This window comes from Leptodactylus fuscus, chromosome 5 (genome assembly GCF_031893055.1).
Source record: "Leptodactylus fuscus isolate aLepFus1 chromosome 5, aLepFus1.hap2, whole genome shotgun sequence".
Lineage (NCBI taxonomy): Eukaryota > Metazoa > Chordata > Amphibia > Anura > Leptodactylidae > Leptodactylus > Leptodactylus fuscus.
In genome coordinates, this window is record NC_134269.1 from 137954523 (window position 1) to 137972118 (window position 17596).

General features: G+C 44.3%; 1 protein-coding gene across 2 annotated transcripts in view; it reads left to right on the forward strand.

Moving 5' to 3' along the window:
• Nucleotides 1–2017: 2017 nt before the first annotated feature.
• The window catches only part of ARID2 (AT-rich interaction domain 2), a 71271-nt gene continuing 55692 nt past the window's right edge, over nt 2018–17596 (forward strand). For both annotated transcript variants that reach the window (XM_075274313.1, XM_075274314.1), the window contains exons 1-3: nt 2018–2756; nt 6338–6431; nt 8140–8237. In XM_075274313.1, coding sequence (XP_075130414.1) covers nt 2665–2756; nt 6338–6431; nt 8140–8237 — 284 coding nt within the window. In that variant the 5' untranslated portion in view covers nt 2018–2664. The remainder of the gene's footprint in view (nt 2757–6337; nt 6432–8139; nt 8238–17596) is intronic.

A 17596-nucleotide genomic window follows, 5' to 3' on the forward strand; every position in this document is an offset into this window, starting at 1 on the left:
CAGCACCTTGTTAAATCTATGCCACGAAGAATTGAGGCAGTTCTGAAGGCAAAAGGGGGTCCAACCCGTTACTAGCATGGTGTACCTAATAAAATGGCCGGTGAGTGTATATATATATTGTGGTAAAGTGTAAGATAAAGTGGAGGATGGGGTGTATATCTCGCCTGGTTTCCTCAGCCAGGCGAGGTGAAGGAAACCCAGAAGTGCTGCTTTAGCAGAAGATAGTCTGCTAGGGCTCTTTTTGGTAACCATAACATGGGCTGGTTTTTCTGGACTGGAGGGCAGGTTGGTAGTGGGAGCTTTCCCGATCTGTGCCCTGGGTAAAGTGCTACCAGTCCCGATACCGTAGCGCTTTACAGTCAGAAGGGCGTTTCTGACAGTTAGCCAGGGACGCCCTTCTGCCCAGCAGTGCCTATCGCGCTGTGCTGTGGAGCGGGGAGGAACTCCCCCCTCCCGCTCCTGATAATACTCGTCTATGGACGAGCTGTGTGAGCAGAGGGAGGGGGCGTTCCTCCCCGCTCACACTGTACAGCGCGATAGGCGCTGCTGGGCAGAAGGGCGTCCCTGGCTAAGTGTCAGAAACGCCCTTCTGACTGTAAAGCGCTACGGTACCGGGACCGATAGCGCTTTACACCGGGCACAGATTGGGAAAGTCGACAGTGCGCTGAATTCAGCGCACTGTCAGCTTTCCAGCAGTATATAAAACTGCATGTGCCCGATCTGATGAAAGGTCCTCTTTAATGTTACCACTAGTATTACCATTATTCAGTCCAGAGAGGAAGGGAGGACGTCTTTTGATCATCCACCTCAGACAACACAGAGGCTAGGTTCACCACTGAGCACTTCGTGCTATTAAAAAAATAAAATAAAAAATGAAAATTGAAAAACTGACACGATATCCCTCTTGTTTTAATTATATTTTCCCAGATATAAAAAAAATTAAAAACATTGAAAAATAAAAATATAGAAATATAACCCTATGTGTCACCGAAAAAAGACACAGAAATTAGTTACATAGCCCAAATGATAAAAATATTACAGCCCTCAAAACTGCATACAAAAGAAACTTGAAAATGTGCCGATCCAGAAACAAACATTGGCCCAGTACTGAAGTGGTTAAATAACAGCAGTGTGACCCGGCCTTACCTGCCAGGGACATGTGTACACCCATTAGCAATAAGTGGTGAGCGGACAGGTTTCTGCCAGCTCCTCCACACACTGCTGCCTCACTACTAGTTACACAAATGCTCCGAGTTATTTGTGCACTTTTTGTATATAGTGTATCCATTTATATTACATTGTTATGTAAATGGTGAAAAATGTAACATATGAACAGGCCCAGGCTGCACGCCATAGGTAGCACATCTTATGGCGTCCTAGCCACAGCTGCACTACCACAATATGGCACAGATCCGTGGCTAGGAGACACAGCGTGTTCTAAGGTACATTACACCCCTTTTCTGTCACATTTCACTATATTTCGCCCCTTCTGTATTCCCATGTGTATATCCCCGCTTATATCGGCTGTGCGCAGCTTTGACTCCTCGGCTCCGCTGTCCACATGGACTCTACACTGCTAGTCAAAACAAACTAACCAGAAAAGAAGCGCATGACGTCTACAGTTTGAAAAAAAAAAAAAAAACACGACTCTTTTACCACGATCCCTTGACGGTCCCAACGGTCGAGTTGATGTTGTGAGAATTTGGTTCGTCCTCTACCGCTGTCGTCACTTTATTCACCTCCCCTAAGAGAGCACACAAGCTCCGCTTTTCCTTCCTATTGTTTCCCGCCGCGACCGCGCCACAGTGCCCGATAGAAGCGCGCACACGAGTCCCCGTCCCCCTCCTCAGTGGTTCCCCCTCGTGCTCGGGCACGTCGTCCCTTCTCCACCGGTACGTACGCGAGCATGTCTCGGGGTCGCGCTCTCTCTCTGCGAGGTACAGGCCCGGCTTGTAGTACCTGCGGCCGACGCTAAGGGGTCGCTGTTCTGCGCTTTTTGCCCCCCTCACCACCACCACCAGCAGCAGGAGCAGCAGTGGCCGCCGCGGCCTTAGGTCTTTTTGTCTGTGAAGCAGAGTGAGGAGCGCTCGATTCCGCGGCAGCTAAGCTCAGCCGCCTTTGCGCGGGTACATGAGAGAGAAGGCACCGAGAGGAGACCGGAGGAGGCAGCGGACAACAGCGCACACGGATCCCAGCCGGCGGCATAAGGCACTAACACAAAGGGAGACTGGGGAGCCCGCAGCGGCCCGGCAAAACATGCTCCGTGTCAGGCTACAATCAGCCGGGTGTCCGTGCTGAAGAAGGGGGACCGTGAGAACGAGGTGGCCGGTGAACAGCGGGCCGACCCTCCGCCGTCACCTCACAGTTACCGCCGTGAAATCCCCCTCTGTGCCCGCGGCCTGAACTTTTCCGTGTCCCCCCTCTCCCCCCTGAACCGGCTCCCCCGCTCCTGCCAGCGCCTCCTGTGCGGTCCATGAGCGGGATCGGGCCGGCCGCTGGCTCCCTCCTCTCCTGAGAGCCGAGGAGCGGGAGGCCGCCACCCCCTCGCCTCCGAGCCGCTTTGCCTCCCGCATTAACTCTGTAACGCTCTCTACCCCTCGACATCACTAATCGGTTATTTGAGGACACCCGGGGTTGCCCTGTCTTCTGCGGCCAGGTCGTACGATGTCGAACTCGACGGTCAAATCGGAGCCCGATCAGCGGAGGAAGGGGCAGGCTTTCCTGGATGAGCTGCGGCAGTTCCATGAGAGCAGAGGGTGAGAGTGCTGCACATGCAGCGGGACTGAGAGGATCACCGGGCGGGCGGGGGAGGGGAGCTGGGGGCTCACCGTGTTTATTCCTCTATGGAGGGAAACCCTGCACATGGACTCCACTTGTAGGCTAGTGTCATGTGTACATCCGGCCTGTGAGCCTGAGCCCCTGCCTGTGTACATGTTACCTTATGTGTGGGGGCAGAAGGGGAGTCCCCAGTGCTGCCTTACTGGATGGAAGTTGTGGTTAGTGTGAGATGCTGGGGTTACCTGATGTCATAGACTGGAGGCTGCAGCCAGGACAACTTGTGGAGCTCGTCACTCGTGCATGCTGGAATGTTATTTACTATGTGCCTGGACCCCAGACATCACTACCTCTATGTATCTCCCACTACATGGGGCTCCCCAGCTCCTGGAACACTACAACTCTCAGCATAGCCTGCCACTTTAACTCCCCCAGACATTACTGCCTCTATGTATCTCCCACTACATGGGGCTCCCCAGCTCCTGGAACACTACAACTCTCAGCATAGCCTGCCACTTTAACTCCCCCAGACATTACTGCCTCTATGTATCTCCCACTACATGGGGCTCCCCAGCTCCTGGAACACTACAACTCTCAGCATAGCCTGCCACTTTAACTCCCCCAGACATTACTGCCTCTATGTATCTCCCACTACATGGGGCTCCCCAGCTCCTGGAACACTACAACTCTCAGCATAGCCTGCCACTTTAACTCCCCCAGACATTACTGCCTCTATGTATCTCCCATTACATGGGGCTCCCCAGCTCCTGGAACACTACAACTCTCAGCATAGCCTGCCACTTTAATTCCCTTTTCTATGTTCACATGTTGGGAGCGATCAGGCGGTTCTTGGTGATATCATTGATCATAGATTAGGATACAGCAGGGCTCCATTATTTCAGCCATGACAGCCAGTTTATTAAATTACAGGTTACATAGCCTGCACCATCTGTAGACTATTACCTTGTTTTGGGATTCATTATGGTCTTTTTTATGGTCTGGAGCTGTACTTGATTCATTTGGCATGATGTAGTGTGTTATGATGAGTTTGGAGGAGCTGGGCAATGTTGTACCACATGTGTTTGGTCAGGTGTTTCTTGGTAGCAAAACTCCTCATAGGCTTGACTTGGCTGTCAGTAGAGTCAGGCCCAACAGCTACACTCTGGCAGAAGTCTGTACTCATAACACTACATTTACATTGACTCTTGAGCCCAAAATGTATAGTTTACCCAGGTCCTTAGTACTCTTTTACAGTGGACGGTGTATTTAAATCAGGAGTAGAGCCTACCGTGTATAACGTAAAGCTTTCAAAAATAACAAAAATACTGCCACGTGACCTTAGAGGGCCACATTTAGATTCCGGTCAATAATATCTTCTTGATTTCACATCTTCACTTCTTAATATCCTAATATATTTTTGGTAGATCATTGATACCGTATTACTAGTGTATGTGGTACCATATTTGTTGTATTTCCACATAAACTTTTCCACGTTCCTTTCAGTAGCCTATATGTTTTATTCATGTAAAAGAGGACACCAATTTACGGTTACAGATATCCTAGAGCAGTAATGGTGACCCTTTTAGGGTGCCTTCACACCTAGTAACGCTCCGCATTTTGCTACATTTTACATGTGTAAAAATACACGTGTAAAATGTAGTAAGCCATTGAGTTCAATGTTTGTTTTCGTATAACGCGCATCATTTTGCACGCGCAAAATTGCGTGCACAAAATGACGTGGGTTATACAGAAAAAAAACATTGAACTCAATGGCTTACTACATTTTACATGTGTATTTTTACACATGTAAAATGTAGCAAAATGCGCGGAGCGTTACTCCACGTCAAGGCACCCTTAATTAGAGGCAGAGTGCCCAAACTGCAATCCAATAATATGTTACAAAGTACCAACACGGCAATTTAACCTTAGTACTGTGTGGATCCCACAATTGTGGACAGTTACGGGCGTGAAAGGGGCATTACAGAGCCTTCAATGATGAAAACAACTTAGTACTGAGAGGTAAAGGCCTTTGGTACTTTGAACAATTAATGTTCACTATTTACATTGCAAAGGATCTGTTTTATAGTGACCGTGTAATGTTATTACGGCCTGTACTGATATCACATCTGCTATAAAACAAATACTGTGTGATATAAATAGTGAATGGGGCCCACACAGTACAATGTGCTCTACCTGTGGGTGCCCACAGAGAGGACTCTAAGTGCCACGTCGGCACCTGTGCTATAGGTTCGCCACCACGGTCCTAGAGTAATATTAGTGTATATATATATATATTCTTAAAGCCCAGCATGCATTTCTGCCAACAGAGGAGCTGCGTACATTGAAGTCTATGTATGTGGACATGTGACCCCAGGCTAAGCTGTGTTTATTTACTGGTCAAGTGAACATTAGTGTTTGTATTTCCATTTTCTGTCCTCTTGTAGGAACAAAACAATGAAAATAATGGCAGTGCAGGATCTGTCACATGATGGACATTAGTTGAGCCAAATGGACCTCATTGACTATAAAGGTCCCCGTTGGCTTTCTATTATGGTGGCCATACTTTTTTAATAGAAAAAACTGCCTTCCAACACTGTTGTAAACACAGCATCATCTGTACTGCTGTGATCCTTGAGATCTAAGATGTTTCAGGATGTAACCCCCCCCCCCCCCCCCCAATGTATATGGATGACGTGTTGTGTGTCCATGTACTTTATTTGAAGTATAGACATGCTGTTGTGGAATTTGAGAGCCTCTATCTATCTATCTATCTATCTATCTATCTATCTATCTATCTATCTATCTATATGTCTCGTGCTTGAGATAGGTTATGGTGCTGGTGTTGTGCCTGGGTAGGAGATCAGTGATCCTCAGCCGCTCCTATATGTAAGATAGTTGTTTCGCTGATAGCTACCTCACCTGATATCTGCATACCCCCCCCACACACACACTTAGCCAAGTATGCATGTCTTTTGGATAGGCAGAGTGGAAATAACCATGCCAGGCTGTGGCTTATCACCTTGGAAAAAAAAATTGGTTCAAATCCAACTGGTCAAGTTGGTTGGACCATATACACATTAGATGGATGGTCAGTCAGTTGGCTGCACTGTTTACTTGGATATGTGACTTTTCAGGCCTGAGGCTAGGTGCTAATTTTAGGAAAGCACATGTAAGTGTATATTCACACTGGAATTATTGCAGTGGAACTGCCACAAATGTTTGCTTCCTATGCGTATCCATGGGAAGCAGATGCTTCTTCTTCCACTGGATGAATAGTCAGATAGTAGATAGAAGTGTCCTGCCTGAACTTTTGGAAGATTTTCCCTGGATATCCCTGTAAAGTAAATGGGAGTAGGAAATCTTTCTGCCAAAGGCAGGTGGATTTCTGTGACTGACTTTGGATAGCAGGTTCCGCTGCAAAATTCATGTGAACATAAGAAAAGCAGCAAAGTTATAACTTGTGTTATATCATTTACTGAAAGGTAATCTGTAACAAGGATATGCTGAATGCTTGTTTGCCTGAGCCCACCACTAGTCTTCACGTCTGTCCATATTTCTGCAGGTCACGCTTCCGGAAGATTCCTGCAGTTGGGGGCAGAGAGTTGGACCTGCACTCACTCTACACCAGGGTCACTACTTTGGGAGGTTTTGCAAAGGTAAGGAACCGTCCATGTGTTTTAACTGCTGACCTGTAAACCTGCTGCACAAATTCTATAGGGCACCAGATGAATTCCTATATTCACAACACACTGTCTGACTCTTCCTATTTAGCTGCAGTAGTAGGGACATAGGAAGGATGAACCTGCTGTACATGCTTTACATGGCACAGTATCTATCCATATGTACCAAACACACGGTAAAACAACCATAAGGCAATAGAATAATTTTCCTAATTGTAGGGAAAAATCCCTGGATGAGAGCCCCATCTCCAGTAATCTATTATCCATAACTTGGAATATTATTGTGAGTTCTCTGCAGGTACTTGCAAGGGCTGAGCATAATCTTGTTAGTGTAGAAATCTTCTTTTCCCTAGACATCCAGTAGGAAATACTCCTTGTTATACTGTAGTTAGTTCTGTGATACACGCCTTATTATCTGTCTACAAGCACAGTCAGCATGTCAGGGGAAGCCTGCAGTATATAGTATATGGCACCAGATCAATTCCTGTATACACCAAGGGAAATTTAGGACTGGCGCTACCTGCACAAATCTTCATAAAGTTCCCAATTGGTGCAAAGTGCTCCTGAATCATCAAGTTTGCCAAAGATGCTCCATATTAATACCCAACTAGGCCAGAAACCTGGACCATATGGTTTCCCACATAATGTTATCCTTATTACTCAGATAACATGATGTATACAGGGATTGAATCAGTTCCTGTTTACAACAGGAGTCTACTGTATATATTACATATGATATTGGATCAGTAGCTGTATAAGTAGTCGGCTGCCCTACTGTCTATTCACAAGCGGCTAATACATGGCATGAAGGGGGGATATGCTGTAAATTGTACATAGGGCACCAGATCAGTTCCTGTATACGTTGTTGTCTGTATGTAATAAATATATATGTCCTGTATACATTGTAGTTTGTACACGATGGAGCCTGCAGTATGTATATGGCATCAGTACCTGTATACACAGTCTGTACATGAGAACCTGCTGCGTGTATATGTGTATATTAACCCTTTCAGTGTGTGTACATGATGGCTCAGCAGCACCCAGTGTTCCTATACTAAGTATTAGTGTCCCACATCCAGGGCACCGGTGTCTGTTATTCACTCTCTCATCCTGGCCGTGTAACCTGGCAGGAGCTGCGTCCATGTGGGCCCTGTGTTTACAATGACTTCCCAGGCAGGGTGTATGGGCCTAGTAGGCCTCCCGTGGCTGCAGGCACCTCCAGGCCCCAGTCTATACCGCTAGCGGGCCGGCCTGCCGCGGCTCCATGTGTGCAGCTTCCCCTCACTGTCTACTCTCCGTGCAAGTCAAAATTAGCGGGCAATGCCTTACACATCGCTAATCGTCCCCAGAGCACGGCGCCGAGGCGGGAGGAGGGCACACACGGCTCCGGCCTCACTCCCAGCGCCTCTGCCCGCCCTCCTCCGCCTCCTGTGTACGAGCATAGCACGGCGTGTTGTGTGCTCCGGGTTCGGTCCGGTGAGGTATATACGCTTGTTGTGGGGCTTGGAGGTGTAATAGAGAGGCGGGCAGGAGCCGGTGTGCTGCTCCCGCCCTCCCCCGGCACTCCGGGGCTTCCCTCCCTGTCTCTGACAATTGCAGCTGTGCTGTGGAGGAGGCACTAGGGACACTCTGCACTACTTCACCTATCACTCCAGCTACTACTACTCTCTGCTTTACACCCTAGGTCTCGGAGAAGAACCAGTGGGGAGAAATAGTAGAAGAGTTCAGCTTCCCTCGGGGTTGCTCCAATGCTGCCTTTGCTCTCAAACAGTATTACCTGCGGTGAGTGTCCTTTACTTTTATATTGAATTCTGATTTTTAAGTAAGGATTAATAGATGAAAGACACTGTACAGGTCCATGCAAGATGGGGGGATTCCAATCTGTTCTCTACATCATCATTTTACAGTGCATTAGTGTGTTATTGTCTCTTTAGCCTATCTCTTGTACGTTTTCTCTTATCCAGGCTGTCTAGAGAGGAGCTTACTAGGCTGCCATTTGTAAACCTGTTCGTAAATATAATGAACAATTGTTCAGAATTTTCAAGATTTTTTAAATTCATCTTAGTTGTTGATAGTCTTTTATCTAGATAGTTTGCCTGTGGATGCGGTCATGAATGGTCTGCAACTTGTCAGAAACCCAGCCATGATTTCCTTATTGTGGACAGGTTATCAGGCAGGGACACTGCTTGTATGAAAAGCTAATCCAAGCACAATAAGGAAAGCATTTACTGTCACCCCTAAGATGATTAGAAAAAAAATCTTTAAAACGCTCTGAAATTTGTATTCATATTTGCATAAATCTTTAACTTTTAATTCCATTTGTTTAAAAATGGTTAAGTTTATGGGAAGATCCTGTTAAGACTTTATCTATAGTTCTCATAGACATTAAATCTTTGCACACCTAATAGGCTTCAAATGTTGACAACCTGCTAGGTTTTTGGAAATTTGGATATGGTTTTGCATTCTATTTGTATGTTTGTTTACTCTGCTTGTTAGTGTAGCCATGGTCAGTGTCTGCCTCTCTGCAGTTTGTGGAATTGCTGTTGCTAGTTTCATAGTTACATAGTCATTGTGTAGCTTTTTATTTATTTTCCACTGACTTTCTAGTGACAGATATATAGTTTCAACTGTTAGCAGAGATTTAGCAGTTTTTGTGTTATTTAGTCCCTTTCCTCGTGTCTTTTCATTACTCTGTCCTTAAAAACAAAGGACAATGCTTGATTTCAGAGATGTTATAATTGTGGAGAATTTCTTGTTTATGCATTGTAATTAAAATACTAGGAAATGGGTGAAATCCCAAAACGCAGTAGCCCACTTTTCATATGCTACTTTTAATGACCATGAAAAATTGCATGTTGTGGTGGTTTGTTTATCCCTATTTTTTAAGCTAAACAAGCTCATGAATATATTAAAGGGGACCTTTCTTGTCCTGCACATGCAGTTTTGTATACCACTGGAAAGCCAATGGTGCGCTGAATTCAGCGTACTGTCGGCTTTCCCGTTATGTGCCCCCGGGCTGGAAATATTGGTGCTGTTAGTTTCGGCACTGATCGCTGTCCACCATCAGAAGGGCGTTGCTGACAGTCTAGCTGGGTTTTCTGAGGAGCGCCACTCCTGACAGTACTTGTACAGGGGAGGGGGGGGGGCGCATTCCTCACAGCTCAGTGTCATCACTGGGCGGTAAGGAACACCCCTTTGACAGTACAGGGCTATGGACGAGTACACTGGAGTCGGCTGGCTGAGAGACTACCTGGTAAAATCCCAACATTATTGCAAACAAAGGCCTCTGAGAAGGTCGGCATGATGTTAAAGGGAGCGCCTTCTATTGGGTTGCATGACTGAGGCACTGATTTCCTAATTACATCATGGAAGTCAGATTTGCATATTCTTCCAATGGCTTTCTAGCAGTATATGAAACAGCATGTGCAGGAGGACATGAAAGGTTCTCTTTAAAGGGTTTATATGATTTCTAAGATTGATGGTCTATCCTCAGGATGGGCCATCAGTATTAGATCTGCAGGGATCTGACACCCGAGAACCTCACAGATCAATGGTAGCAGTGCGGGAGAGCCACTGTGCACTTACTGTACTAAATAGTGCTGTACTGCAGCACTATCCTGCGCTGCCTCTGTATCGGTGATCTGTAGGGGTCTGGGTTGTCAGACCACTGCAGATCTAATATTGATGGCCTATCCTAAGGTAAAGATAACCCATTTAATTATACACGTCTTGGTTAGGATCACTGGGCTTAATTTATAAAAGTATCTCAGGGAGTAAAGGTTTGTAAACTATGCTTAACAAGAAAGTTGAATTTAGTTTCCATAGGTGGCATACAAGGCAAACCTCGAATGCGAAGGAAATATAATTATGAGATTAATTCACATTGGAAAAAAACTTACAAATTGAGTAACGGCAAAAGTAACATGTTAGAAGGGCCCCATGGTTACTACCTGGTGACTGAACTCAAACACATAAGTCCCGGTTCACATTTGCGTTCCGTTCGGGGGATCCCTAAACCTATACGCATTAAAAAGCGGTTGCCTAAGGAAACCACACGGACCCCATAGACTATAATGGGGTTTGTGTGGTTTCCACATGAATCATCTAGAGAGAAAAGTGCTGCTTGCGGGACTTTTCTCTCCACATATTTCGTGCGGACACTACACGGACGCCATTATAGTCTATAGGGTCCGCAGGTTTCCCAGGTAACCACTTTTTAATGCGTATAGGTTTTCGTTCAGGTGGTTCCCCAGTAGACTCGCTGAATGCATATGTGAATAGGGCCTGAGCATAACTAAACAGGTTTTCTGCTCTAGATTTTACCATTTGTAAATAATAAACCTTTTGGATTTTATGTGGAATTTGCTCTGGAATTTTTCCCTTGGATATTACACTGACTCTTCTTTCACAGACTCCCTGTTTATGGAGTGCTGGAAAGACTTCTTTATTTTGCTATAGGCAGCAGGGCACTCTTTCTCTCCAAAGTGTTAAATATAGTGACTATTTGCTTCATTCATAAACTAATGGAAATCCGTTGCCTTGCACGTAACTTCTGAAGATCAGTGTGTACATTCTGAGGCTGTCATCACACACGTTTTATACACCGGGCTTGCATTACTGGCTAGATGGGCTTTGACTGTTCAGGCTGCCTTCCTATTGGCTGTCCTAGATTGACTACCCACGTGAATCTGTAGTGACTACAGCAGCATAGACCTATACTGCCAGATTTGGAGTTCTGATTCTTTTTGTAATTGCTCATTGTTTCTTGTCCTTTGCCGATAGTTTATTAAACAAAAAAGTCAGAATTGAAGGATCAGATACTGCGGTTTATATTTATAAATAAAGGAAGGCAATATTTCTTAACTTCCATAATCACGAGAACACTTCTATGCCTGATTTTTTTTTTTTTCTAGTTTGTAAGGTTCCATGATTTTATTGCTTTGTAAGATTCAAGATGTTGCACAAGATTTTTGCACAGATTTTTTTAACTTTTTTATTGGGGGAGGTACATATTTGCTTTGACTAACTTTTAACTCTCTCTGTTAGGGAATGGAAAAAGACAGGAATTCTACGACTGTCACTTTATCGAATAAATTTGCACCATTTGCTTTGTGGCTTAAATTACCTGATACATGTTTCTCTGGGTTAATCCGAGTGCATCAATAATAAATGTATATAGTTTTTTTTTTTTTTAAGTTTTAATATGTTTAAACAATAACAATCCTTTTCTCTACTAAATGTATTTATTTATATTTTTGCACGCCTAACTTCATTATTTTCAGTCAACAGAACTTTGTGGAGCTTTATTTTTGTGGAAAGACCTGATGACTTTTTCAACAGTGGGCGACAGAAAGAATGGCAAAAAAAAATAAATATATATATTTTTTTTTCTGTAATGCCAAGAACCATGCATATCAAACAGCAATAAAGTTGCCTTTATAAGGGTATGTTCACATGGAGGTTTTTGCAGGCGGATTGTGCCGTGAAATCCGCCTGAAAAACCAACTCCCATTCATGTCGATGGGAGTCACTAGCAGTTTTTTTTCCAAAAGCAATTTTTTTTTTTTTTTTGGCTAGTGGGAAAAAAGCGGCATGCTCAATCTTCAGCCGGCGTCCGCGGCTCGAGACTCCCCCCTGATTAGGCTCATTGATCTGGCTAGCTGTGCGAAAAAGCCACACGGTGGAAAAGGTTTCCACCATGTGAACTTAACCCTAAGGGCTATTTTACTGTGTTATTAGTTTAGTTTTTTTTTTTTTTTTCGATGATTGACTCCCTTTGTTTTGATTTAATAAAAAAAAAATCCTCCCAATACCAAATATTTTTTTTAAAACTTTTTTTAAAATGTTTTTTGGTAAAGCTTTATTTGTTTTATGCTTTTTTTTGTCTCTCTAGTGAATGTGAACTGTTTATGTAGTGCAATGTATTATGCAGCCAGTGCAGAATTGATAGGCATGTATGGCGGTTAGGTCTGGGACATTGATTGGGTCTCCGACTACCATTCTCTGCCATTGGTCCCTCTCAGCTCTTTCTATCCATTGCTGTGTCTGTACTAGCGGTGAGTAGTGAGAGGAGAAGCCCCTCACTCAGAAATTGTGAGAGCTTTTCAAATGATCTTTTATGTCGTGATGCCGATTTGGCTTGGCAGTTAGACATTGTAATGAAGAGATACGGTTAATTAGATTCATAGTGTTTTTTTTACATATTTATTTCCATAGTAATTGTCAGTAGCTTGTTAATGAGTTAGTGTCTTTTCTGCCTCTGACAGACCATGGCTGGCAGCCATTTATGAAGGAGTGTTGGCCTACTGACTCCACAGTCCTGCTGCATAGCTAGTTAAATAAGAAGCCATATACTATAAATATTGATTGACCCTACTGAAATATTTTAGGCCGAGTTCACTTATGCACAAAAGTTATTCATTATTCTGTTCCATCGGTAAAAATAGGAAAAAAAAACCCATTGGTTAAAAAGGCCACTGGTTTCAATAGGATTTTTTCTTGTCATCTGTTTACATGCATTTGGCTTTGTTAGCACGTTTGAACTCTGCTTTTGTGTATGGTCACATATGCCAAAACTTCAGCTTAAAGGGATTTTCCCAACTCGCCTGCTCACCAACTTGCAGGCTGTATGCTCTGTTAACTTCCTGGTTTTCTCGGTAAATTGGTGGGCGGGGTTTCACTTGCTCTGCTAGCTCTCTTCATAGTAGTTCATGTTTGCAGTTAATAATAGGGGATGGTTGTAAATAAATTAGCACAGTATCGCTGGAAGATGCACAATATGAAGCTGATGTAGCAGAGCTGGATTTGATAGGTGATGAGAATCCCAAATCTACAGGACCAAGAGTCAGCTTGCACTAAACTCAGTTTTAGGTCTGTATTTACATACGAGGGGGGACCCAAAAGTTTCCAGAATGAGGCTGCTGCACGCGCAGTTTTCGTAGTACGCAATTCGGCAGCTAGTTATTTGTTCAACCACGCCTTCTCAGTGTACCAAGTGGCGTTGATGCGGAAGGTTCTGTCTACCCGCAGTGAATTTTCTTGCAAGAGCTGTTTTGTCCAGCCGTCGTTTTTCTTCATGGAGAAGTTTTATGAGCAGCACGCGGCTGTGAAGTTTTGCTTTCTGCTCGGGGAAAAAAGCATCGGAAACCGTTCAAATGTTGAAGATCACTTACAAGGATGACTCTGTGTGTCAAGCTCAAGTTTGCTCGTGGTTCACCCGTTTTAAAAATGGTGAAATGTCAATTGATGATCAACCACGTTCTGGACGTCCATCAACTTCCCGAACGGATGAAAGTGTCCAAAAAATCAATGAGCTCGTGCGTGAAGATCGACGACGAACCATCGAGGAACTCGAAGAGTTGTCTGGAGTGAGTTGGAGGTCGATTCAGCGCATTTTATCAGAGGATTTGCGCATGTCATGGGTTGCTGCAAAGTTTGTGCCGCAGCTCTTGAATGATCAACAGAAAGAGCGTTGCATCGAAACATGCCGTGCCATGAAAGAACATGCTGAAACCGACCCAGAATTTTTTTTCTAAAATTGTTACGGGAGGTGAGTCTTGGTGCTATGCTTATGACCCGGAAATCAAACAACAATCAAGCCACTGGAAGACGCCAACCTCACCCGGCGCTAAAAAGGCTCGTCAAGTGAATGTGAAGACAATGGTTATTTGTCTTTTTGATGCAAAAGGAATTGTGCACTCTGAATTCGTTCCAACAGGTCTGACCGTCAACCAGGTTTTCTACTTGGGGGTTCTCAAGAGGTGGCGCAACAGTGTGTGGCGAAAAAGGCCCGAAATGTGGTCTGGTGATTGGTTTTTCCACCATGACAATGCCCCAGCCCACACCGCCATCTCGGTGACCACTTTCATGGCAAGAAACGGCATGGCTGTCTTGCCCCACCCACCCTATTCACCCGATATGGCTCCCAGTGACTTTTTTTTTTATTCCCACGAATGAAGAGGAACCTCAAGGGGAAGCGTTTCGCCGATGTGGAGGAGGTGAAGAGGAAAACGACGAAGGCGCTTGCACACATCAAAGTAGATGGGTTTAAAAAATGTTTTGAACAATGGAAGATGAGATTTGACAAGTGTATTGCCGCTAAAGGAGAGTACTTTGAAGGAGATTGAAGGAATTTTGTACAAAAAAATAAACACGCTTCAAAAATAACTTTTCTGGAAACTTTTGGGTACCTCCTTGTACATAGGTAACAATCTCCCTGTCTCAGCCCTTATCAGCTAAAATCAATTAGCAGACCTGATTACTGGAAGAGGGAGATAAACAGCTCAGAAATACACGCTGCTCTGAGCACTCAGCTCCCCCTCCCTGAGAGCAGGGAGCTACGTCACTTGTCCTGGGCGGAGAGATAAGACCATCCCCAGGTCCGTGGTTATGGAAACGCAATGTATTTAGGAAAAGTCTTAAATCCACATAAACTAGCAGTATAGATAGGATCCTTGAGATGGGACAACCCCTTTAATATAGTACTGACAATGTAAATGAGAGTTTATTAAGTTGCATCCACAAGCTGCATAATTTTATCTGTGGATTGTGTGGATTTTATATCTGTAGCATGTCCGTTTATGGTATGGATTTTCATTGCTGATTTCATCCTTGGTCATGGAGGAGGGGGGGGAGTAGAATGTGTTGAAATCTGCAGCATTTCTGCAACAAAGAACATCATTTTGTACTTTTTTTTTTTTTTCCCCCTGTGAATTTCCTGTAGAAAAACAGAAATTCTAACCTATCCAAAGAGAGCTTAAAAGGGTGGGTGAGCCTTGCCTTAGGGTGGCATGGGTAAAACCACAAACGTTTTTGTTAAACTGTGGATTAGCATTGTTTTGCTCAGCATTGTATAATATAGCTGATACCCGCTGCTAACAACTGTGATCAGTTCCTTTAGGCTGGGGCCCCACGTGGCGGAAATGCCACAGCAAAAACCACAGCGTTTTACGTTTCTAATTAATTCCATCAACACGTTGCAAAAAAATACACGCAGTGGATACCCTCGCAGTTTTGAAAATCGCAGCATGTCAGTTATACCTATGGAAACGATTGTGGTTTCCCTATAGGTAAAATGGAAGCAGAAAGTCCACAGAGGGTTGCTCTAAGAATTTCTGTGAAAAGCGCTGCAGGAAAAACTGCAGTGCATTGCTGCCATGTTTTTTTTCCGCAGCACTTATTTGCTGTGGCCCGCAGATAGATTCCTCAGCGGAGGAATATTGTTGTCATCCTGTCACGGCTAGCCGTGCGAAAAAAGCCAGCGATGGGGGGGAAATTTTTTTTCCTTTTCCTCTGTGTGAACTGACCCTTAGAGAATGTTTCAATTAGGGTATTTTTGAATTTCACCATTCAGTTTTTTTTCTTGGCTTGCTACTACATTGCTGTGTAATATTAAGCCATCATACGTTAAAAATGTTAGATTTAGAACCGTAACAATTGAAAACCGTATAACCAAGATTTGCCCATTCATTAAAGGGGTTTTCTGTTATGGCTATTAATAGTTTCAGTACACCCAAATATCTTTAGCAGTGTTTGTTTTCAGTGATTTTTTGAGTTTCTCTGTGAGCTCCTGGCGCCGACTTCCTGTTCTGTTTTTCTACAACTACCGTGATGCCTTGGGCCACTCAGAGCTGACTTTCACCACCTTCCCCTCTCATTTCCTCCCTATCCATATTTCCCTACCTAGCCTGCTCACTACTAGCCCTTCCTAACTTATTAAACCCTCCACTCCCACCCCATCATACGTACCTGTCATCCTCTACAGATATTAAGGGCACGGGACTTCACTTCATCTGGGCATTTTGGATCTATTGCACATTTAGGCCTATATCGACACAATAGAGCCGGAGTGCCCAGATGAAATGACATCCCTTGCCCATATTATCTGGATTAGAAACCAGGTAGATATGATGGGGTGGATTAATATAGGTGATTTTCCATTTTCCTCCTTCTGGAAAAAGGAACCTCACCAGAAAATCGGAAAATGTGCTTGGGGTGGTCACATGACTGCCCTGTTGAGCTAGGTAATTATAGATTTTTAGTAGACAGAAGGGAGTAGGGTGTTTAGCTTAGATTAGAAAGATCAATTTACCCCACACAACCCCTTTAAGGAGTTAGAGGTTGTCCAGGCTAAATAATTTCTGATTTGGCCGGGGGCAGGGGAGGGGTGTGTGAAAATCTCCCCTGAAAAAAAAATCTTACTCATCAGTTCCCGATGCTCCAGTGTTCTCCCAAGGCGGTGCGTTCTGGTCAGCTGTGATGTCTCAGATCTCTTCCACTGAGGCTGCTGATTGTTCTTAGCAGTCACGTTACCACTAAGGCCAATCAGCAACCTGAGGAAAGGAAACGGAGACATCACAGGTAGTAGCGTCTCTAGTTCCCTCCTTGAGGCTGCTGACTCTCCTCAGCTGTGAGGTGGAGCGGATACCTCAGCCAGAAGACAACAGCGGACCTGCAGGACCGGAGCTCTCAGGGAGGCGCCAAAACATCAGGGACAGGTGACTTTGGTTTTGTTTTATTTTTCTCACTTCTCTGGCCTAATTAATATGTAACATTTTAGGCCGGACAGCCTTTGTATTGTGGAACTCATGTGGTCTGCACAGAGCCCTAATTTCTCACATATATTCCAACAAGTTTATAGAAAGCCTTCCCAAGAGAGTAGAGGCCAAAAAAAGTCTATATTAACACCATGGTTTTGGGATTTGATTGGTCAAATAGAAAATTGTATTTTAAAGATAATCTGTTACAAAATTAGGACCCTAAGCCGCCAACAAAGTCTCATGTCTGGTGTATCCACAGTTCTTTGCTGAAGTCAGGACAGTGCACCTTGGCTTTACTGCACATTAAAGACCAGATCATACACCGTGAAGCCAAGGTGAACTACTGAAATACCTTACAGACTGCATTTATAAAGTGTATGCCACCTTAACATTTCACTGCAACATGAGATCACACAATGGTGCAGATTTGATAATCCTGTCCAATTTTTAGAACGTATAAATTTAGTCTAGACAGTCTAAAAAAAATGTGCTGGATTTATCACAGTGGCTCATGCTGGAAGAAATTTCTAGTGCTTCTTTAGACTAAGTTTATATCACCTCTTGTGGTCTTATTTTGTGCTAGAATTCTGCTGCAGTTCTGGC